The sequence below is a fragment of the Sorex fumeus genome, unplaced genomic scaffold (assembly GCF_029834395.1).
Source record: "Sorex fumeus unplaced genomic scaffold, SorFum_2.1 ptg000008l, whole genome shotgun sequence".
Lineage (NCBI taxonomy): Eukaryota > Metazoa > Chordata > Mammalia > Eulipotyphla > Soricidae > Sorex > Sorex fumeus.
Genome location: NW_026606065.1, coordinates 75215002 through 75239788, shown reverse-complemented (window position 1 = coordinate 75239788; position 24787 = coordinate 75215002). Strand labels below are relative to the sequence as shown.

The 24787-nt window shown below is 40.9% G+C and overlaps 1 protein-coding gene across 2 annotated transcripts in view; it reads right to left on the bottom strand.

Annotated features, from left to right (window-relative positions):
* AKAP11 (A-kinase anchoring protein 11) overlaps positions 1-23797 on the bottom strand; it is a 51701-nt gene extending 27904 nt beyond the window's left edge. For both annotated transcript variants that reach the window (XM_056109906.1, XM_056109907.1), the window contains exons 1-6: positions 23645-23797; positions 11080-11191; positions 7979-8095; positions 4229-4276; positions 2865-2999; positions 737-1001 (exon numbers count right to left, since the gene is read on the bottom strand). In XM_056109906.1, the coding sequence (XP_055965881.1) occupies positions 737-1001; positions 2865-2999; positions 4229-4276; positions 7979-8095; positions 11080-11139 (625 nt within the window). In that variant the 5' untranslated portion in view covers positions 11140-11191; positions 23645-23797. The remainder of the gene's footprint in view (positions 1-736; positions 1002-2864; positions 3000-4228; positions 4277-7978; positions 8096-11079; positions 11192-23644) is intronic.
* Between the last annotated feature and the right edge of the window lie 990 nt (positions 23798-24787).

Sequence of the window (24787 nt, the reverse complement as noted above, 5' to 3'; positions counted from 1 at the left end):
CCTACCCACTGTGCTATCGCTCCAGCCCCCTGAAGGGCATTTTTTTAAAAGAAATTATTTAAATTAGGGCCAGGAAAGAAGATGGCTTGATGGTAGAAAGCATGTCTTCATGCATAAGGCCCTGCTCAATCACCAGCAACACAAGCAAAATTAGTTTAAATGAATGGGAAAAAAAGTTAACCCTGCAAACACATATTGCATAGGGTCTCTCTAAAGTATGTAAGAGATTCCTCCCCAGTTACACTGGAGAACAAATGTACCTTTTCACTGAAACAGTTTTATTTTAGCCCTATGTGAGAATGATACTTTATGCATAAGGTGCTTGAATATGCTTTTGTGTATGTCTGAAACACTAATGTGGTGGGACTGTGAGCTGTACTAAATTTGAACTTATATATGTTCCAGACATTTAAGATAATGAGAAAAACAGTACTAGAGTTATGTTGTACTGACTATATAAGAACAGTAAAGGGAAAACTAAAACTAAAGTTTGATCCCTGGTACCCCATATAATCTCCCGAGTCTGCCAAGGAGTGATCCCCGAGCGTGAAGCCAGGAAGCCAGGAGCACTGCCAGGTGTGGTGCCCAAACCAAAACAACAACAACAATAATAGTAACAAAAAATTGGACCAAATTTCTAAACAAAATTCAACCAAACAAATATGTTCTAGAACTTTAAAAACCGAAGTTCAAATTCAATTTGCTATTTCAAGAGAAGTTTTATAAAAAGACTAACCCTCATTAGATGGTCTTGAAGTTTCCTCCTCTTCTAATTGTTCAAAAGCAGTAACAAAGTCGTCCTCAATGGAAGACACAGACTGGTTGGTATCATCGTCATCTTCATTAGTGGTCTCAAGCTGGCGTTTCTGATGCAAGTATGAGTCCAGTGTGTATCTTATACCAGTAGCATATTTACTTAGAAGACTAAAGATGAAATCAATTCTGAGTCTTGGCAATGTAGGTGACACTCTCATGACACAAAGCATTCCAGAATGATGATTCTTGGGAAAGAAAAAAGATGATAAATACAAGTTTAGTTTCAAATATACCTTATACATTACAGCATTCTGGAAAGAAAAACCTGGACAATACAACAGTCTCAGGAAAAAGGAAAATCAGAGAATGCATGTATCCTCAAAGACGTTTTGATTTTATATTTAGTTTTCCTTATTCTTCTTCTAGAATATTTCTCACTTCCCAATCTCTTTATCTCCTGATCTATTCCATATCCAGGTATTCAATTTCCACCTACTCGATCTCCTTAAATGTCACTGAACTTCAGTCTATTACCTTGGCAATTCTGTGCTCCTGCATGACTGTGCAGCCCTGTGCCTTTCCTTATTTAACCAGTCATCTAGCTTCCCAACACTTTACACTGCTTGAGGCAAAGCACTGGGTTCTACTCTATTGCTGTATCCTATTTTCCCAGAACTTCCAACATTATACCCCTTGTCTCCTAATCACAAAGAAAATTTTGATCCCTTCTCTTAACATCAATTCTCCTAGTATAATTTACAATGTTTACAACTTTAAGAATACTGGGGTAATATTGGAGCTAATCATGAATCCTACCCCAGTTCAATCCCTGGCACTATCTGGTCCTTCCCACACCCTCCAGGCATCACTGGGTGTAGACACAGAGGCCCCAAGGACACTTCCAGGGTGTGGAACTGCAGGGTGCAAGCAGCATCATGTCCTTGGACCCTAACTAAACTATCACTGGTCAGGTCCCTAGGCTCAATACCTACTGCTTGGGAGGCCACTCACAAAAATAAATAAATACATAAATAAATAAATAAATAAAAGCTGCCATATTTTTCATGAAGATCTCCAAATAAATATATACTGACAAATGACTTAATATTCAAAAAGCTAGAACTCAATGTAATAGAAACTCAACTCTTTTACTCTGGTAAACCAGAGTAAATATAAAGAATGCAACAAGAAAATGAAGCAAACAGTTTTACTTTTATCTGTAAATAACATTTACATGTTTTGAGCTTGTTAAAAGAGAAAAGATTCCTATAGCTAATACAAAGGAAGTTCAAGAAACAGAAATAAACTTTTTCAAGGGAAATGAATGTGTATTTGCAAACATGGTAAAAAAAAATCTAACTTAAAGCTATTACCAAATTATTATGTTCTCCAGTGATTTTTAAAGCTTTCATGAGTTAGGTTTCTTATGGCTCATTCATAGTATAGAACTGTCATACAGGCATAAACATGTACATACATGGTAGATGTAGAGATATACATACACATATACACACATATACATATACAATATACATACACTGTGTGTGTGTATATATGTGTATATATACATACATATACAAACTACAATACTGCAAGCATGAGATCTAAGCTGCATTAACCAAAGTTGAAAATGTGCCAGTCACTGAGCCTGACTAGGGATGGGAGGAACTGGTGGAGGAAGTCAACACTGGCGGTAGAATCGATGTTGGAATACTGAAACACAACTATGAAGAACTATTAAATCACTATGTAAATCACAGTGCCTTAGTACTTAATTTTTAAAAAAAATTTAAAAGGAACATCATCTAAGCATTTAATTGTCTAATACTCTTGATCAAATATCACTGTAAAATTTTCCCCAAAACATTCATTAGGTAGAAAGCATAAAATTAGGGGCTAGAGCGATGGCACAGTGGGTATGGCATTTGCCTTGGAAGTGGCTAACCTGGGTTTGATCCCCAGCATCCCATATGGTCTTCGAGTCCTGCCAGGAGTAATTTCTAGGGGCAGAACCCTGAGTAAGCTCTGAGCACTGCCAGATTTGGAGCGAAAACAAAACAAAAAAACCCCCAACAATAAAAGAATAAATAAAAAAACATAATATTTACCTGGTTTAGAGGGTCACTGTTCATATCTGATGATTTATTTATATCCTTCATACAGATAATTTCATTTTCATTTAGGCTGCAGAAGTGCAGTGAATTCAGAAGAGCTGGAAGTTCTAAAGAAACAGCAGCCAAATCCTAAGTTAAAACAATAACACAATTAAGAACACCACAGAATTTTGTTAAGGTTCCTATATATGATGTGGGTCTACCCTAAAAAACCTAAAATTGGTTGAAACATTTTCTGGTTCACAGGGATTAACACATGCAGGTTATCATGCACAAAATTTTTAACTCAAAAATAAAGGCACTTTTTAAATATCTTAGTACTGGCTGTTTTCTTTTAAACAGATTAATATCAAACTATGAAAATAATTTTTAAATGTGAACAATTAGGCACTTGAAAGCTTCTAACTGCAAATGTCAGCCTGCAGTGTTTAGGTTTAACTATGAAACATTTCATGCAGGTTTTGTAGGCACAGAGCAGTATTTTTTCAAAGCTGAGGATTTATACTTGCTGACCCATTCTAAACACATTTATGCCAATAACATTTAAAGAGGAAGTAGGGTTTGAGATAAATACTTGGAAATGCTTTTCTCAGTTTTAAAAGTATACATACTCTGAGGAAAATTCTCTGGCGCCTTCTGTCTAAACGACTTGTAACTTTAAGCAAAGGCCCAATGAATACACAGAGCACAGCTTTCATTTTAGTCGGCATTATTCATAAAGAACTGAGGAGTGTTATTTCTTCCCCATGAGAAGACACTTGCCTGACACAGAAAGAAACATGGCTTTTTTCCATTTTGAACAAGTTGGCCGACCACGCACTTGAACTATTCCGTGAGTAACTGTGAAGCTTTTCTTTGCCAATCTTTGTCTTTTTTTTATCAGTCCCTCTGTTACATCTGCCTAGATCAAACAGGCTCAAATGTTCCTACTGGCTAACTGTTGCTTTATATAGATGTTACCTTTTAAAATGAACTCTATCTTATTTTTAAGATAATAATCTATTGAATAAATCAGATTATTGAAACTATCAAAATTTTAAAAAGCAGTCTTAGCTTCTACACTATGCACTGAATGGAGACACAGTTTGCCTGAGGTTGGTAACCATCTCAGATAAGTGACTTTTGTGGTCGTCTAACTTCAAACTGCTTTCTATAACAACACTCAAGTGAAAATGCTGAAAGTGAAACTATTCTAAACACAAAACTGCTTTCAAGTGTCATCTTTTAACTTTATAGAGAAATGACACCAGACGACCTTAGTTAAAATATTGGCTGAATGAGGTCATTTTTTCATGTATAAATTTGTAAATTTCACACATAAATTTTCAGTTCTTTTCAGTTCAACAAATCAATCTTACCTGAATGTGAGCAGCATCTGTCTCTTCATTAAAACCTAAAAATGTGACCTGAATAAAAAAAGGAATAAAGCTCCATTAATTTGATTTTTTAACATGTTTCCTCAATAGACTGCTGACAGAGCTGAAAAATAAAAGTATGTAACACCATGAAATACTGTTCTGACAGGTTGTTTTTTTCAAAGATGATCACCAATGTTTTTCAACAGATTTGGCTCCATAATACAGTATCTCATATATATAAAACCACACCTCTCCAATACCCCAACTACCCCATCTCAACTACACATATAAAAATTCTCCCATATCTCATTCCAGTAATATTTCACTCCCCCTTCAAAAATTTCCAATTTTCCCAATGCAAAATCTAAAGTGAGGCACCCAAGCTTTGAGATAGCTGATGCCTTCAACATTTCCTCCATTTTATTCACAAACCTGGATCTCCTTTCAGGTGTATATTATGTCTGGGATGTTTGCGACTATGGGCTTCATAGCACAGTCCTAGCAGAGATCCTCAACATGGATCTCTAATCTTGGAATGGAACATTCATATCCCTAGATACAAATTAATTTCAATAGACAAGTCTCAACTTTAATGTTTTCAGCAAGGTCTTCCTTAGCAGTGTCAACTCCTCATCAGTTCTCTGAGGTGCCATCACTTCCTTCTTTCATTGCCCTTATGTAGAGATTATTTTGCAGAAGTTCATATAAATTAAACTTTCAAACAATAATTAATGGTTTGAAGACTCATCACACTCTTAAGTAAAAGGTATAGAAAAACAGTACAGTGTGTGCACACAATTTTAAAAAATAAAAGTGTCGAAAATAATACTGAGTAAAAACTAAACCAATCTACAACTCTAGATGATGGCATTGTAAGTGATAATACTTTTCCTCCCCTTTTCCTGTAATTCACAGGATCAATAATAGTTCATTTTTTATGCTGTCAATGATTATTTTTCACAAGGTCTATAACTTAAAAAGAACTGTCATAATTTAGTATAATTTATAATAAAAATTGTAATAATTTTTATAATACAAATTTTATCATTTGTATCTTTTACATCACAGGAAAAAACTTCCACTTGAAGCTAGTCTAAACTATTAAGTCAGTACTAGGACCAAAAAGTACAAAATACTTAAATGATAGTACTGTGAATAATCAATTCCTAATAATTAAGGAAAACAGAGCGGCAGAATAGTGGGGAGGGCGTTTGCCTTGCACGCGATTGACCTGGGTTCAATCCCGGCATTACATAGAGACCCCCAAGCACCATCAGGAGTGATTCCTGAGTGTAGAGCCAGGAATAACTTCGGAACATCATTGGGTGTGGCCCAAACAGAAAAAAAAATTAAGAAAAGCAGCATATATAAGCATGTAAGCAACATTCAATATAATTCTAATGATTCAGGATCTTAAATTCCCCAGGATCTTTTTGTTGTTGTTGTTGTTGTTTGCTGTTGTTATTGTTAGTTTGCTTTGGGGCCCGCACTCGACAGTCGTTGTGCTCAGGGATCACTTCTGAGGGACGATATGTGGTTCAAGAGATCAAACAGGGTCAGCCACATGCAAGGCAAGTGCCCTACTTGCTAGACTATCACTTCAGCCTTTCCCTTCTGATTATGGTTATTACCTCACAGAAAAGTTAGTTAACCCCTAGATGCCTAGGTAAGCTATTAATCACCAGGAGTCTGCCACCCCCCCCCACCCCCGCCATTGAATAAACTCAAGGCAAGGAAACCCTTTGTTCACAGCTACAAGGGGTTGGGGTTTTTTGGTGAAGCAAAATAGTTTTTACTGAAACAAAATTTAGAGAAACTTGAAAGGAAAGAGAGGGAGGGAGAGAGGAAAGAGGAGAGGAAGAGGGAGAGGGAGGGAGAGGGGGGAGGGGGAGGGTGGAGAGGAGGGTGGAGAGAAGAGAGAGTGAGAGCAAGAGCGAGAGACAGAGACAGACGTGTTCAAGAGTAAATACAGGCTTGAAAAAGCAAGCATACCATTACAAGATTGAAGAACCCTGACTTATGGAACGTAAATGAGAATGCCTAGGATATCAGAAGCTCTCAATGACAGAGACAAACTTCCCCCCTTTCCTTAAAATATACTTGTGATATGTATAGTCTAAAGAGAGAGAAATTCCTTCTATTCTTTAACATTTCCTTTTACTGATACTTAGAAGAAAACAAGCTGACATGAGATTTTGAAGATGCCAACAGTTTTATATTTTCCCTTGAGCAAAGAAAGCCTCCTCACAGGGGCTGGAGTGATAGCACAGTGGGTAGGGCATTTGCCTTACATGTGACCGACCCGGGTTCAATTCCCAGCATCCCATATGGTCCCCCGAGCACCGCCAGGCGTAATTCCTGAATGCATGAGACAGAAGTAACCCCTGTGCAATGCCGGGTGTGACCCAAAAAGAAAGAAAAAAAGAAAAGAAAAAGAAAGCCTCCCCACAGAATATGGGCTCAGAAAAGCACTACTAAGAAACTGGAGAAATATGGGCTGGTAAACTGAGTACAAGGCAAAGGAAACTAGCTATATTTGGAAACATCTGAGATCAGGAGTATCTCAGTTTTGCTAAAACTGCAAAAAGGAGTACCAAAGAAGAAAACTGAGTTATAGAAATTGCTTTGGCAATAGAAAAGAGGTTCAAATCTCAGAATACTTCAGGCCCAAAAGGTATGCTCATACTATGGAACTATCTCAAATGCAGTTTTTTAAGAAAAATGAAGGAAAAGTCTCTCCCAAAATAATAATGATTAAAAAGAATCATTAGAGTTCTCATTTCAAGCAAAAATATTAATGTATTATCAATTTTAAGCTTCAACAACTAATAATTTCTTATATTTGATACACAAAAGTATTAATGGACTACAGTTTTACTGTAGAAAAAAGATTCTACTGCTTTCTTATAGAATAATTTCAAACAAAGACTGGAAACACTGACAGAGGGAAAAAATAAATAGGTGAGGAGGGAAACCATCATTAACAGTATTATGAATAAGAGAACCACAACCAATACAAAAATGTTTTAAAAAATAATGGCTGTGGGCTAAATTACATGTCATTATAATACACTAATACAAGGATCTCAACTGGTATTTAAAACAATATACATTGTTGTATATATATTACATATATATATATATTACATATATTACTATGCAAAAATTTGAACAATTTTATTTGCTTTTGGTTTTTGAGCCACACCCAGTGATGCTCAAGGGTTACTCCTTGCTCTGTACTCAGAGAACACGCCTTGGAGGGCTTAGGGACCATATGGGGTACTGAAATTGAACCCCAGTCAACAGCATGCAAAGTAAACACCCTATCTGCTGTACTACAGTTCCAGCCTTGAAATTTTAACAATTTTTAAAACAGATCATGCAATTCTACAATGATGCAAGAAAAGTGATAGAAGATAACTGAAACAGCTTAAAGAGCTGGAGCACATGCTTGGCATGCACTAGACTCGAGTTTGGTTTCATGCACTTCACAGCCCCCTCACACCACTGAGTACAGTTCGTGTGAGGCTTCAACAACTAATAATTCCCTCCACCAATGCACAGATAGGAGAGCAGCACCACAGCCCTGGGCAGGAGCACTAAGCAGTCAGGTCCCCAGAGCCAAATAGAGAACCTCTAGGAGTGGTCAGTGGGGCTCTGGCACTGCTCCGAAGTCCCCAAGGTGGGGAATAAGGCAAGAAAACACACTGTGGTTCAGCAGTAAAGGGGTGAGATGGGAATGAGTCAAACCTCAGATAACTTGGCATGTTCATCCTGCTTTAAACAGTCCTCTGTTGATATGCTGCATAGTTCCTTCTCACTCTGTAGTAATGATTTCACAGACTGAAACACATCTTCACTGAAGCTCTGAAAATTAAAAACAAACAAACAAACAAAGCCCTTAATTTCATTGTAAGACAAGGTAAATGATGCTATAAATATTCTAGATTTATTTTTATTTATTGAATGGGGGGAGTGGGGCTTGGTTTTGAGGACACACACAGCAATTACTTACTTCTGGCTCTGCACTTGGGGATCACCACATGTGGTGCTGGAGATCAAACCCAGGTCAACTGCATGGAAGGCAAACACTCTACCCACTGTACTATTGCGCTGGCCCTGGCTTTCTTTAAAGAATAACTAATTGCTATTCATTTTGCATCTTTAGATTTATGCATAACTCTATTCCGCTGAAAAGAAAGAAGGAACAGCTAGAGTTTTACAATGCTTGGAACACATACACCAGAGTCCAGGCATTCAACCAGGACAGCACAAGACCCTCAGGTTCACTCATTTTCAGCTTACACTAAAATCCAACAGATGGCACTATTCGTGCCCAAGTCAGCTGCAAAGCAGAATGAACAATTCATATTAGGAGTAAGATGATGCAGAAGCTACAATTAGGCAGGCTAGCAACTGTGATCAGTAATTAATTCTATAACAAAGTGAGAACAAAAACCAAATTAAGTCTTTATAGCTAACTCCTAGTTTATATACGAGTAGGGCATCTGCCTTGCACGTGGCTGACCCGGGTTCAATTCCTCCATCCCTCTCGGAGAGCCTGGCAAGCTACCGAGAGTATCCCGCCTGCACGGCAGAGCCTGGCAAGTACCCGTGGCATATTTGATACGTCAAAAACAGTAACAAGTCTCACAATGCAGACATTACTAGTGCACGCTCGAGCAATGACCAATGGGAGGACAGTGCTATGGTGCAAATAAAAAATAAATAGCTTCGAAACAATCAGACATAAGAAACAATCCAGGGGGCGATAGCACAGTGGGTAGGGCGTTTGCACGCGGCCAACCCAGGTTCAATCTCCGGCATCCCATATAGTCCTCCAGCACCGCCAGGAGTAATTCCTGAGTGAAGAGCCGGGAATAATCCCTGAGCATCGCTGGGTGTGAGCCCAAAACCAAAAAAAAAAAAAAAATTCCAGAATGCAGATCACTGCAACAGAAATAAGAAATAGCTTATTACACATCACCTCAGAGGCATGGGGGGAGATTGGGGGATGAGGGGAAGGGGGGCACTTTAAAAAAAAGGTAGATCTTTTTTTTTCCAAAAAAAGGGGATGGATCATAGGTCAAACTCTGGCCTTTTCTATTCAAGAAAAGAAGTCAGTCATGAATTTAAGAAAAAGAATAGAGCAACAAGAGACTCTTTTAGTACAAAAGAAATATAAACTAGTCATAACTATCAAATGCAACTAACAAACTAGAAGCCTGGACTGAACCTTAAATGGCGATGGGGCATGAGGATTATGAAAGACATTGTAGTTGTAAAAAATAGAATCTTGATATGGCTGAGTATTAGAAAGTAGGGAATGACATTAATAGGTGGAATTTAATAATAACAGATGGAACAGTAACAGTAATAGATGTGTTGTCCTCCTGGTGTTCATCAATTTGCTCGAGTGGGCCCAGTAACGTCTCCATTTTTTTTAGACTTGTTGTTACTGTTATTTGGCATACTGAACACATCACGGATGGCTTGCCAGACTTTGCCGTGTGGGCGAGATACTCTCGGTAGCTTGCTGGGCTCTCTGAGAGGGGTGGAAGAATTGAACTCAGGTTGGCCGCGTGCATGGCAAATGCCCTAACCACTATGTTATCTCTCCAGCCCAGTCTCAAGAATATACTGGTAAATTCAAATTAAACAGGTATTCGATACTGTGCTTGAAGAACATGGGTCATTAGCACACTATAATATTTTACTTTACCCAAGTTTAAAGGCATCCTGTACCTTAGATTGGTGACAGCTGACAGTAAATTTTGTTCATTATCTAGCTTTCTAAAGAAAGGAGCAACTAAGTAAAAATGTAGGCCTGCCTACACACTCACAAGAAAACAAAAAACAAACAGAATTTGGAAAAATGAGCCAGAAGACAGGAGTTATAAAAATGATAAAACTAAAGTCAAAGGGCACTTTTTAACATGTAAGCACAGGTCAACAGTATCACATAGGGGCCAATTAGATAGCACAGGGGGTGCTTGCCTTGCACGCAGTGGACTCCAGTTGTATCCATGCAACAACAGGAGCACCCCCTGAGCACAAAGCCAGGATTACCCCAGAGAACTACCACCAGGAGTGCACCCCTCCAAAAGCAAAAATAAATGTCATATAAAACAGAAGAGGAAGCTAAGAAAAGGTTTGACGAAGACAGCTAACCTTCTTGCTGTCCTATTCTCTCCTACTTCTGTTAATTCATGACCACAGTTTAAGACAAAAATGTCATTGACAGTATTACAGGAAAAGGAAAATGAGGGGTTTTCTTCTTAAGATTACAAAGATAACAGTAGAGAAGACACTTTTTTGCATGTGGCTGACCTGGTTCAGTCTCCAGCATCCCACACCCCCCACCCAACTCCACCCCCAGCACTGCCAAAATAGTAATTCCCAAGTGTAGAGTCAGGAATAACCTGAGTATTGCCATGTATGGCCCCAAAACAAAAACAAATACAAGGAAGAACGAGGAATGATATTGACTTTTCCCACTATTAAATATCCCTAATCTAGGACCTGGCTATAATCAATGATCAAACATACATTACCGAATGAGGTAATATTTTGAAATAAAGCTAACGATTTTTAAAAGAAAAGAAAAGGAAAATTATCAGCTGAGAAGAAATGGGAAGGCACTGCACTATTTAGGAAATAAGGATCATTACCTACATTATTTCATATAACTATTTTTATTTTTGCCAATTTTTATAGCTTTTCAAGGTAAATTTCAATGCAATTCATTTAAAAACACAAAAACTCCAAAGCTGCTTAAGTTCAAAATGAAAAATCATTATTTTTATTGTAATGAGTGAAAAACAGGAACCTGCTATAATGAATAAACTTACTTTTCTGACAGATGCCCTGATCTTCATACGTCTGTTTCTGAAGGCCTGGAAAGATGCCATAACTAGACTGCTGTTGTATATGTAATCCAGGAAAAGTTAATCCATGAAACACCTTTAAAAAAGAAAAATGGTATTAATTTTAGTGATTCAAGTATAAAATAAACATTCTGCACCATAAGTGTTACTTAGCAGCCCCAGATAAAGATCTGGTCCCTGCAGTAGATTACTGGCGCTGGGCCAACACAGGTGGGAATAGGTTTCGTTCCTTGGTCTGTTCCCTCTGGTGGCCCGGTGGCTGCCATCCTCCAGAGGCCACTTGGACAGTCTGGGCCCACAGTGACGAGACACGCAGGGCCTCTCGGGATGGGGGTGGAGCCGGCCCTTTCCTCCCCACCACAATGAGACCCCAAGTCGTCGCCCATGAATGGCCTCTCTGGCTCCTCATCAAGCTGCTTTAACAGCCATGATCCCAGAGACTCAGAAACAAACCTCGGAACCCAGTGGCTTTTGGCAGAAATGTGTCCAGACCCCACAGTAGGTTACTGTTGCCGGGCCACCCCATGGGGGAAAGGGTGTTGTCCCTCCACCTGCTCCCCCTAGGTGGCTCAGTGGCCGCCATCCTCCAGAGGCTACTGGACAGTCAGGTTTGGGCCCTCAGTGACGAGACATGTGGGGCCTCATGGGATGGGGGTGGAGCCAGCCCTTTCCTCCCAGTCCCAACGAGAGGGAGAAATGCTAATGAATTGCCTTAAGGTTTTAACAATGTTTTTAATAAAATAACTCAAAGAGCTGGAATCAACTTGATTGTTATCTAATAAATATGATCATTTGTTCCTGATAACTTGCCCATTCACTCTAAGTCTATTTGCAGTAAATGCTGTGGATACAGAGGTTAAGAGCCTGTCAAAGGAAATGTTTCATTAATAGAAAAGAAGTAAAACCTGAATTCTAAAAAAACTAAAATCTGAACCAGTACAGATTTAAGAAATAGTCAAATAGGTTCAATCAAACTAGCCTTAGCAGGAAATACTTAATTGAAGCTTTAAAAATATTTGACTGATATAAACGTATCCTATTAGATTGACACACAAAACCAAACAGTACTTATCAGAACTGAAAAAAAAAAAACACCTAAATTAATTTTGGTGTTTTAATTTTGTACTCTTTCACCATAGAGATAGAACTGGAGTGTGTGTTGCATATACACATGCAATATAATTTAGAGATTTCCAGAATTCTATTTTTTTGACAAAGAGCTAAATATAATTTTCTTTCTGAACAAAGGTAAGCCGTAAATTAAGGATTAAGGCATCTCTTTAATAATAAAATTTGACCAATGACTGTAACTGATCTGAGAGACAGGCAAGGTTGTTCCCAAGAGTATAAGAATAAGAGACCCCAGGACTCAGAATGTCCCAATCTCAAAAGAAAAATACTTTATAGGAGGACCTCTGGAAACTCTAAAACATAGGTAAGGTCTGCAGAGATAGTTCAAAAGGGCAGATGACATGCCTTATATGTTTGAGGTCCTGAGTTTGATGCCTGACACTACACGACTTCCTTCTAGTGCTTCTCAGTATAGCCCTGGTGGTCCCCCAAGCATCAGCAAGGTGACCCTTGTGATCCCAGTACTACCAGGCCCTACAGGAACTGATCACCTTCATGGCCTGTCTGCCAATATACAGAACAGTGCCAGAAGTGGCTCTCATGCCCTAGAACGGTTCTGGTGAACCCCTTCCCAGCTAAAGTAAATTAATAAATAAGGGGGAGAAAACCTATGGAGTAAAATTATCAAAAGGATCAGACTTCTTAAAACAAGGTGTAAGTATGAAGGTTTTTTTTTTTTAATTTTACTTTAAGCACTGTGGTTTACAATTTGACAGGCAGGGTTTCATGCAAAAGAAAACAAAATTCCTACACCACACCTTTCATTAGTGTCAGTTTCCCTCCACCATGTCCTAGTGCCATCCCCCTTACACCCCAGACCCATGAAGGTCATATGCTTCCTTTAATGATCAAGACTAGTTCTCAATTTCTGTTGTCTTTGAGTCTTTGTCCTTTACTGTGTTACTTTATATGCCATGTAAGGAGATCATTAAGTACAAAGGTTTATTTGTAAGGTTAGAGTAAGAAATTAGCCTTTCATTTCCCCCAGGCTTGTTCTTTTTTTCCCCACAGTTCTCTTCAATTGCCAGAAACCCTCAGAGGCAGATTTGCCTCTAAATTCACATTAAATCATACCACACTGAGATCCATACGGTTCCTGAAGGGGTTCCAGAAAAACAAAACTCTCAACTCTGCTCCTGAGTAAGCGAGCAGCAACTTTCCGGAGAGCAATCTGATGATGCATGTCAATAGCACGAAAATATTCCTACCCTATGACACAGCAATTCTACTTCTGGGAATTCAACAAAGGAAATGAATGATCCGGCAGCCTCTGGGGTTCCTTCTAACCAGATTGTTTTTAACGCAATGAAAAGTCTGCTGAAAAAGTTAATCCTTAGGACAGGCGGAGCAATATTCCAGTTTTACAGTGAGAAAAACTGAGGCAAAGGGAGTTAAGTGTGGACTACAAGGTAAACAGCAAGCTGAGATCCAAATTAAAAGTCTTCAAACTTCAGGTCCCAGGCTCTGAACAACTCCTTTGAACAAGATGAAGGTTTGGAAAGCAGTTAATCACACTTTATGACTGAGAGTTCTAGATATGCAGCATTACAGATGCCAGAAACAGGTTGGCAGTGAACAACCTGGAACACACCCATGCACAATGATAGGGGGGAAGACATTAGAAACAATGGAAAGAGGGAAGCACTGCAAGCAAAGTAGCTTTTATTTCTGGCTGCTAACCTTGCTCCAAAGGCTGGAAAAAGATGGGAGCTGGGAAATGAGGAAGTACCTCTGAGGTGTTGACCAAGAGCAAAGTCAATAAGAGCAAAGATTAAATAGCAACTCACAGGAGGCTCCAGCAGGAAAGAAACTGACCAACTACCTAGATGAACTCTTCAAAGCTTTGAAGTCATATCCCTTAAGCAGAAGAAACACTTATAAGGAAACTGCAGGGGGAGGCTGGGGGCTTCATGACAAAGTCTAGGATTTGACATCTCTCACTTCTCCAAATCACTTTACCTACAATATTTCTGAATGGCACACTTAGAATAATCTTATGCAAAGCTATAAAATAAAAAAGAATGCAACATTTAGAAACCATTTTTTTGAAATACACTAAAGACAAAACATAATCATACCACCAAAAACTAGTATTTCTCTATTTTCAGAGTATACAAACAAGAAAGAAACTGCATGTAATTCTACATTTACATCTCACTTTCACGAAAAAAAAGCACATTATGCAATATCACTATCACTTAATACTTAAATTACAACATAAGTAAAAATAATTCTCAAAAAATCTATCAACGAGTCTCTCTGTAACAGTCTATAACAGTGAGTCCATTATGAAAATATGACTCATACTTCTGATAAAGCAGAGAAATAAGAACCATTGGAATCAATGTAAAGCTAGATGGAAGATAGAGTAATCAACACGATTTATTAAGGGTTCTTTTTTCAGTAATTAAGAGACATTGTAGGTTTAGACAGATTTTATAAGGCAGGCAAAAATAAGGTATTTATTTTCCCCAAGAAAACCTTTCGGTCACGGTAATAGTTTCACTTAATGCTATTTTGCTTCTGCAACTAATTCTGAGGGGATAAACAACACCCTAAGCAGCAAATAACAGTTTTTCTCTATAGTCAAATAAAAGCATCCCTCAATATTTTTCTTTCATTTATTTTTTCTGCGTGTGTATGTGCTGCCAGAAATTAAACCCAAGGTCTCACACATGCATGTGCTCCACTTCGGAACCAAATCCCTGGTCTAGATTCACTTTTAAGAAAGCAGATCAGAGGTAAGAAAGTACAGATGGACAAGGCACATAACTGAGAAGTGAGCATTCTTCTAGGGCTGAATAATGAAAGAGAATACAAAAACAATGGCATTAAGAAAAAAAAATCCTCTTAAAGGCAGGGGAAAAGCTGAATAAACCATGCAAAAAACACTGAAACACAAAGGAAGTTTTAAGAACCTAATATGCAAAAAGAACAGTAAAGAAACTATAGAAAGAGAAAACAAAGATATGGAACATTCTGACAAATTATACCTATCCTTTGATCCTGCAATTTTAACTTCTTAAAAGTTATCCTGTATATGTATCTGCACAAAATAAAACCATATGCATAGAATATTCACTAAAACCAAGAGATAAAAACTGAAATAATCTAAAAGTTCGCCAACTCAAATAAATTATAGTAAACTAAAGTAAAGTAAAGGCCCTCCCGTTGTTCATCGATTTGCTCAAGCGGGCCCAGTAACGTCTCCATTGGAGACTTTGTTGTTACTGTGTTTGGCATATCGAATACGTCACGGGGAGCTTGCCAGGCTCTGCCGTTCGGGCGAGATGCTCTCGGTAGCTTGCCGGGCTCTCTGAGAGGGGCAGAGGAATCGAACTCGGGTCGGCCATGCTGGCTACGTGCAAGGCAAACGCCCTACCGCTGTGCTATCGCTGCAGCCCCAAATAAATTATATGGCATGATTATTAGACAGCTGCTAGAAAGAGATTAATGGCAGAGCCTGGCAAGCTACCCGTGATGTATTCGATATGCCAAACATAGTAACACCAAAGTCTCCAATGGAGACGTTACTGGGACCGCTTGAGCAAATCGATGAACAATGGGAGGACAGTGACAGTGACATAATGATGTGTGGCCACAAAAACATTAAATAAGTTATAGAACAGCATGCTCCCTATTGACTATTTTAAAATACCATCATATACACAGCAATACATTATATACAAAACTTTCATTACATACACAGTTGACACACTTGTCATTTGGACATAATCTCCAAAAATTCCCTCAAATCTACCCTTCATCTCCAAAGCAGAAATGCTAACCCCTTATGGATCAGTTCAAAGACCTCCTTCCTTAAAGAAGGCATGGCCATCTTCTACCCCTTTTTATCCAAATAGTAGTCACCTCCTTATATTTCCAATGATGTTTGTCTTTCCTTGCTGTTTTCCTGTTTTTGGTTTTTGAGCCGTATCTGGTGGTGCTGATCAGGGCTCACTCTGGGCTCTGCACTCAGGGATCGACCCTGGTGGATTTAGGAGACAATATGGGTGCCAGGATTGAATGCAGTCAGTCACAAGCCCTCAGTACTATCACTTTGCCCCCTGTCCTTTATTCCTTTGGTGCGACTGTTAACATGCTTTCCTCATGTTCTGAGTTTCTTGAGGACGAAAGTGTTTTACTGCTTTTGTTTTAAAACTGTATGGACTCAAACATCTGCGAAATTGAAAAATAAAAAGTAGGGGGCTGGATTGCATGTGGCCAACCTGGGTTCCAATCCAGATGGTCTCTGGAGCCCCACAGGGAGTGATCCCTGAGCACAGAGGCACAGAGCCAGGAGTAAGTCCTGAGCACATCCCTGTATGACTCAAAAACCAAAACTATAAACAAGCAAAGGAAAACAAAAATGAAAAGTAATTTTATAAAGAACAAATATGCCTTTAAATGTTTAAATGGAGACATCTATGTCTCATATTTATAAAAATTATAATTGAAAATTTCCAGTAATTTATATTATACTTGGAAGCATATGTATTAAAAGTACTCCAAATATATATTTTATGCAAATTCCAAATGGCCAAGTCTTTCTTTCATATTATGTTGAATACACCACAAGAGGACAAATGACAGCCAAAGAGAACAAATAGTGAAACGATGGTCTTCAGATATACAACACAAAAGTTAACTTCGACCTATGATCCCCTAATGCTTAGTTTAAACTATGATGCCTATAACTTTTAAAAAATGTGTATAATTTCTTTATGACTATCAGTATTTTATTTGTATTCCTATTTTATATTCCTGTATTCTGGGGTCGCATAAAAATTTCTTGGATGAAAAAAAGGGGTTACAGATCTCGGGTAGAAAATGTTTCAGCCCTGCTTTAAAGAAAGGAAATACTGGCTGCCAGCTATTTCCAAGTTACAACACAGGGACAGGAAAGCGGTTTGGCAGTCTCACCTAGTGTCAGAGACAGAGCTTAGACTTTGGGAAGGACAATGTGGCTAGAATTTGAAGCACAATACTGGAAAGAGAGCAAAAAATGATTGCTCTAGACATCTGCAGGTGGGTAATCCCCTATGCTCCTTAACTTAATCATGCCAAGTAACTGAAGTTGGGGGAAATAACAAAGAGTGGTAGGTCAAACAATACATAGAGCTATTCAGGGGTTGGAACAGTTTGCACTCCCACCCACCAAAATGGGAAAATCTTGTTATGTTAGACAGCAATAGATTCCTCAGGCAGAAATTTTCCCACTTGAGATACTAAGTTACCTCTATACTAAAAATTGCAATGTACTCACCTCAACAGAGCTTTAAAGTAAGCCTTGAAAAGGTACAACAAAATTCCAAATGACCTAAATGTGCGCCCCAACTTAATCTAATTCCTAAATCTCAAGAAAAATAAAAACTGAACAAGCAAAAACATAAAACCCAGTGGCTGGCACATAACCAGAGAAAAAAAAAAGGTCAAGTATACAATGGAGGAGAAAAATCGGGCCCATACAGAAGAGGAGGGACATTACTAAGTGCAGACCCAGAAATGGCAGAGATGATGAATGTTTAGACGGTCACCATGCTTCACACACTCAAAGAGAGAAAAGTACAATCATGAAAAGCAGAGAAATAGAAGATAGTAAACAAGCCAAACTGCATTTCTGGAGATGAAAAGAAAATGTATTCAAAATAAAAATAATGCTAAATGCAATTAAAAGCACATGAGACACCACAAAAGAGAAGTTCAGAAACCTTGAAAACTAGCAGCACAACTAGGCAGAAGAAAGCACAGAGAAGAAACTTAAGTTGTTAAAAAAAAAACAGCTTCAGTAACTGAACAGAAAAGATGAATTAAAGTCCCCCACATTATTGGCATTTTGATTCAATTAAGTCCTTGTTGCAGGAGCTGTTGCATGCACCATCATATAGTTTAGCAGCACCCTTTGCCTCTAGCAACTAAATGCCAGTAACACCCAACTCTCTGTGAGAGCAAAAATGTATTAAAAAAAAATCTTTTATAAAAAAAAAAAACACTTGGGGTGAGGTGGCAGAATGCAAATGGACACTACCATATTTTAACAGTTAACACTACAATGCCTATGTAATCTTAAAACTTACCCAGGTATATGCCCTGCATCTCCTTAAGAGAACTAACACTCAGCTCAGATACCCACAGTGCAAGGTTGATGCTCTCACTTACAGAACTTACATTCTGGGGCCATGTTATATTCTTCTTTGCATTCTCAAACTTATCCTTATCTGCTTACTCATAGTCTTTACTTAATGAAATAGGTGTAAAGTAAAGTAATCCCAGGGACAGGGATTTCAGAGGAGTGGCAAAAGAAATAGCTTTAAAAAAAAAAATAAAAAGGAGTTGAGGAGACTGGAGCAATAGGCAGCAGATAGGGTGTTTGCCTTGCAAGTGGCCAACCTGGGTTCCACCCCCATCATCTCAAATGCTACGCCAAACTGGAATGATTCCTGAGTTCAGAGCCAAGAGTAACCCTTGAGCATCCATTGTAAAGATGTGGCCCCAAACCTGATAACTTATACTTAACCCAGGATTATTTGATTTGCTATCAATGTGCTCTCAAACAAAAAATGTTAGCAGTCTTTCTACTGCATTCCAGGATGGGCTCAACCTCCCAATGTAAATCCAACATCACTAGTAACTGATATTAAAAATAGTAATAATAAAATATAAACAAAGTACTGAATATGAGCAGCTACTGACTCCAGAAATCTCTGTATACCAACAATATAGAGCACTTAAAAAAAAAACAAAACTTTGGAGGTGTGCTTTTTATGTAAATATATGCCTGGAAGTCTGTTATTAATGTTCATAATCTCCATCTAAAAATTATTTTTAACAGAAAATGTTCACAATATTTTTTTTCTTATTGGGTCACACCCAGCCAATGCTCAAGGGTTACTCCTGGCTCTGCACTCAGGAATCACTCCTGGCAGTGCTTGGGGGACCCTATTGGATGCTGGGAATCGAACTCGGGTCGGCCGCGTGCAAAGCAAATGCCTTACCAGCTGTCTTATTGCTCCAGCCCTTCTTTTCTCTAATTTTTTTTGGGGGGTCACACCTGGTGATGCTCAGGGATTACTCCTGGCTCTGCACTCAGGAATTACTCCTGGCAGTGCTGGGGGACCATATGGGATGCTGGGAATCAAACCCCGGTCGGCCACGTGCAAGGCAAATGCCCTACCTGCTGTGCTATCACTCCAGCCCCAATGTTCACAATGTTAACCCAGAAGCACATTAGTCTTCATCAATGATATCTGTGAGTCCACAATTTTATGAGCATGGTACTGAAAAGGCTTTTCAACAGCTCTTGAAATGAGAACTGAGGCCCAACCCTATGCTGTCAGTAGCAGAGATGTGTAAATGGATCTGATCAGCAGATGGTCCAGAGCTAGGCAAACTGTAAGTGTCCAATAGCTTTTGCAGAGCCTACTGACAGGATAGGGGGAGGGAAAGACTAGAAAATAATTTTAAGGTTTTAAGTGAGGATCTGGAAGAGTGGAGTTTTTGCCCATCATAGAGAGGTCGAAAGATATTTTTATGCAAATATAATACCCACCTGGAGCCACAAACATACACACTAGTTGAGGTGTTCAAAGCTATCACCTCCAAAAAACTTGAAGCTGACGCTAGAGACTGGGAAAGACTGAAGAACCAAGACTCAGAAATCAAAGATTCCCAAACTTATTTCTGCACCCCCCCATCCCCCCACCCCCCACTGCAGGAAACAAAAAAGCTCAGTGCCCATCTCCCTGGAAATCCACCTTTCCTAAGTTAACAAATAGAATGAGCCTCCCATCCCAATGGCAATGAGACTTCCACTGTCCTCCTGGATGGGTAAAATGCTTCCCCAATGGGGGAAAAGGTTATCACTCATTCTGGAAAACATCGATAAGGAGGTCAACCAGGATAAAAGGTTCCCGAGCAGCTAAACAACAGCCCCCAGGACAATCTGAAAAGCAGTACAATAGGAGAGTCAGAAGAATTTAGCATCATGAAATCAAGAAATCACCTTTCATATGGAGTACCCAGCACTAGTCTTCTAAATTCCTGAGGATACAACCGATACCTTCATCTCTTTCCTGCTCTTATCACTGCATATACTCAGCAATAATAATGACACATCCTGACATGGTGCCAGACAGGCACTGATTAATTGCTTTCAACAAAACTCATAATAGAAGATACTGCTATTATACCCATTTTGCATATAAGGAAACTAAAGCACAAAACATTTACAGAATTTGCCCTTACAAACCCATGAGTATCTGCCCTGAAAAGAGACCACTGCTCAGAGCAAGTTTAATGTGGTGCTAAGGGAAAAACTCAAACTGTCAAACTGCGGAATGTAAAGTACACCAGTTACCCTTAGTTCTTTCCTGTGCTCATCCCTTAGAGAAAACCTGAAGCTCCAGTCAAAGAAACTATAAGCTGTGAGCACATCTGAGACTCCTCCTTATCCAACTTCTCCATTCTACCTTTCTCTCCTCACCCTCAGATATAACTGGTCAGTAATTTGTTGAGAACTAGGCTCAAAAAGAAAGTGAGTCTGGTGCTGAGACCACAGAAAACAAAGGCTTCATGCAAACTGAAATTTTTTGGTTTTTTTGTGGTTTTTTTTTTTTTGCTTTTTTTGGGTCATACCATGACATCTTATCATCTCATCCCTACTTTGGACAAACTCGCAGGCTACCAAATGTAACCTGCCTACACGGCAGAGTCTGGCAAACTCCCGGTAGTATACCCAATATGCCAAATACCAGTAACAATGCTCGAGCGGGCCCAGTAACGTCTCCATTGGAGACTTTGTTGTTACTGTGTTTGGCATATCGAATACTCTCGGTAGCTTGCCGGGCTCTCCGAGAGGGGCGGAGGAATAGAACTCGGGTCGGCCATGTTGGCCGCTAGTAAGGCGAACGCCCTACCTGCTGTGCTATCGCTCCAGCCCCAGTAACAATGATGGGTCTCATTCTCCTAACCCTGAAAGAGCCTTGAATATGGCACTTTTAAAAAAAAAAATCTCAGGGCTAGGACAAAGGAGACATTACTGGGGCCTGCTCGAGGCAATCGATGAACAACAGGATGGTCGGGTCATACCCAGTGATGCTCAGGGGTTATTCCTGGCTCTGCACTCAGGAATCACTCCTAGCAGTGCTCAGGGGACCATATAGGATGCTGCGAATCGAACCCGGGTTGGCCCCGTGCAAGGCAAACGCCCTAACCGCTCTGCTGTTGCTTCAGCCACCAAACTGAAGTTTTGAGAAAGCAAAATTCAAGACTTTTAAAGAAGACCAACTTCTATGATGTGAAGGACATAAAAACACAAAGTAGCAAAGCATCAAGTAGCAGAAACAGACAAATGTGAGTTCCCAGAGAAAAACTAGAAGAGTAACTGTAACTGCCTGACCATTTTCTGGTTCCCAAGACTGCTGGTTCAACAGAGCAGGTCGAAGGCAAGGCAAGGGCCCTACCAGCTGTACTATTTCTCTATACCCATAATCGAAACATTTCAAATGTCCTCACGGGCAGAATAAAAGACATCAGGCAGAATAAAAGACATCAGCAACTGTTCAGCCTGTTTTTAAACCGATATAGTATTTTTTCATTATCAGTTTATAGGTCTTAATCTCAAGCTAAACGATCTTTTCCTGACTTCTCCCTGCACCTTGTTTCAAGTAGTTGATTATGTTACTAAAATGCAGGTCACTAATAGAAAAAAAAACAAATTAAGCACAGTTAAATAATAACCCTACCCAAATACATTCAATGACTTCCCAAAAGCAAGCCAAAATGACAAATATCTACTACAATCCTAAAAGCTTAACACCCTTGCCAGTTATGAAAAGCAGCAAAAAATTCAAATTACTTTGGCAAGATGGACTGGGGCAGAACTTTTCTAGACTAATGTCCTTTAAAAAAGAGGTATTTCTTAAGTTTTCACATTGTGTTCAAGTATGGGCAGAATCCTCCTGCATGTTTATAATTGGAAACTTCTCTTTAAAGGGCCTTTAATGTATCATCTGACTTGGGTTGATTTCCTTTGACACATAATGAACTTAGATGCTTAATGAGTGAAGGAATAATTTATCCTTGGAGAAGCCAGATCACTTGCTTGCTTCGGTTCAGGGTTTCTGGCAACTTCCACATCCTCAACAATACTTGGAGTACATATACTGCTAGGTGCCTGACAAGACTGCAGCTCAATGGTACATCCTAGTCAGTAGTTACCAGTGCAGCTTTGGAACCCACTTCTTAGCTGACTCACTGACAGATATTTCACCACTTATCAATTGGTGTTATTCACATTTAGAGTGAAACTAATTTATCAGTCTTTCGTTAGTTCTGCCAGGAGCAATATGAAAATATGAATGTGGGTTCTATCTGAAAATAAATCTAGGTTTTAAAAGATTCATCAAATTGCACTATTTTAACTGACACTAACCATGCTAGGAACTGTACTGTCATTTCCTCTAAATCATAAACAAGACACTAAACCCGTCTTTGTATCTGTATCCTGTCTTTTCTGTGTTCAGAGATCTAAATCATGAGCCGATAAAAATAATCCTAGTGAGGTGCAAAGCCGCTAATGAAAACTGACATGTTTTGCAAGTAACTGAGTAATTACAAATCCGAAACGAGAACCACAATTTTTAACACTGGTTTGCAGCAGGGCCCTCAGATACGTATCTCAGCAGCAGAAAAAGGAAAGCGGAGGAAAAAGGACTGCCACCAAGTCCCTGCACTGTGGAGGTTTCAAGTCAACCTTTGAGCCAACCTCTCTTTTAACATTCTTGGCCACAGTAAGGTGCTCCATTTGAAACACTGGATGGTCAGCATTTCAGTCATTAAAATCCGGGGAGGGTTTGACAGCCAACCCAAGAGGATACTAGAGGTCTTGCGTTTCAGTCACAAGATTTGCACTGCGCCTCGAGTCCAGGGTTCAGTGGTTCTGACAGTTAAGGATGCTGTTCGGGGCCGAGGTACAACATCCGCCTCCTGCTTAGGCTCCCGTGTGCGCAGCGGCCACAGAAAACTGCACCCACACCACCACCGCGCACCTCGGGGACCTGGCCCTGAAGACGCCGGGACTGGAAACCCAGCATGTCATCGCAGGGCTGCAGCTCCACCGCCACACTCAGACGCCAGGAAAACACAGCTCGAGCCCGAGACCTCCCTTCCCAGGTCCCAGATACCCTGCCTGGCCTTCCTCCCTCTGCCCTGCTCCTCCCACCGCCCAGCCAACAGATCAGCTCCGGGGCGATCCCCAAGTCCGAGCGGGGACTGCTGGAAGGCGGAGGGGCTGGGGCGCTAGGGCCGACCTCCTCCATCCATCCCGGCCCCCCACATCCCGCCGCCGCCTCCGCCGAACGCTCCGCTAACGCCGTGGACCCAGTCGCACCCGGCTCACCTAGGGGCCGCAAGCTCCGCAGCTCTCAGGCATGTCAGCAGCCCGCAACGACCAGTCGCGCGAGCCGCCGAGCAGCCGGGCGCCCCCTCCCGCACCGGCCCCCAGCCCTCCCCCCCTCCCTGCCCCGCGGCCCGCCCCCTCCCTGCCCACCCCCGGCTTCCGCCGCCGCAGCTCCAGCCTGCAGCACCACCTAGTCCGCCCCCCTCAACGCCTCCCACTCACTCTCGCGAGACGAGTGCTTCTCGCGAGAACTCCGTGACGAAGCCCGCGCGAAAGCGGGTGGGCTAGAGGTTTTGGGGAGGGGGGATGTAGGAGGGGCGGGAGTTAAAAAATAAATAAATAAATAAATAAATAAAAAGGTAGAAGGAACAGGAAAAACCTTCCCACGTGCTCCGGGGTCGCGAGCGGAGCGGCGGCGAGCGTCACGTGACGTCGAGGCGGTCTCCTCATTGGCCAGGGTCGGCGGAGCCGTGGGAGCTTTAAACTGCTGCTGACCTACGAACCCGCGGCGGACGTCTTGCGCGCTTCCTGGCCCGTTGCCTTGGAAACCGTTTAACCCTTTCCTCGGGCAAAAAACAACAGCCCCCCCCCCAAAAAAAAAGATACCTGCGCTTGGGTTTCGCTGGGCCGCTCTTTGGGTTTCAAGCGCTGGTCTTCTCTTCTTCGATCCCCGTGGCTTTCCCGCTTCTGATCAGAAGAAACGTTTGTTTTTTTTTTGTGTTTGTTTTTCCCACAGCCTAGCCTGACCTTCTCATTCCCCCACCTCCCCTACCCCGGGCCCTTGACGAAAGCGGCCGCCCTACCGGGTCTGACGGCCCCAGCCGGCCCACCGTTTCGGGGGTGGTGGCTCCGCCCCGTCGGGAGCATCACCGCGCGCCCGGGCCGAACGTCCTCACCCCTGCCTCAGCGCTGCGCTCCGGAGGAGGTGGGGGCCCGGGCCCTAGTGCTCACCCTGCCTAGTGCTCACCCGACGTCTCTCGGGAAGGAGAAGCCTCGACGACCGCGCCAGCCCGCCCCTCTCCCCTTATCCCCCCTTCCCGGTCGCCAGCCGCTGGAACAGGTTTTGCAAATCCGGACTCGGAACGGCCGCTTGCAGACACTCGTGGCCTCGAGGACAGCTATTTCAAGAGTGCAAACACGTGA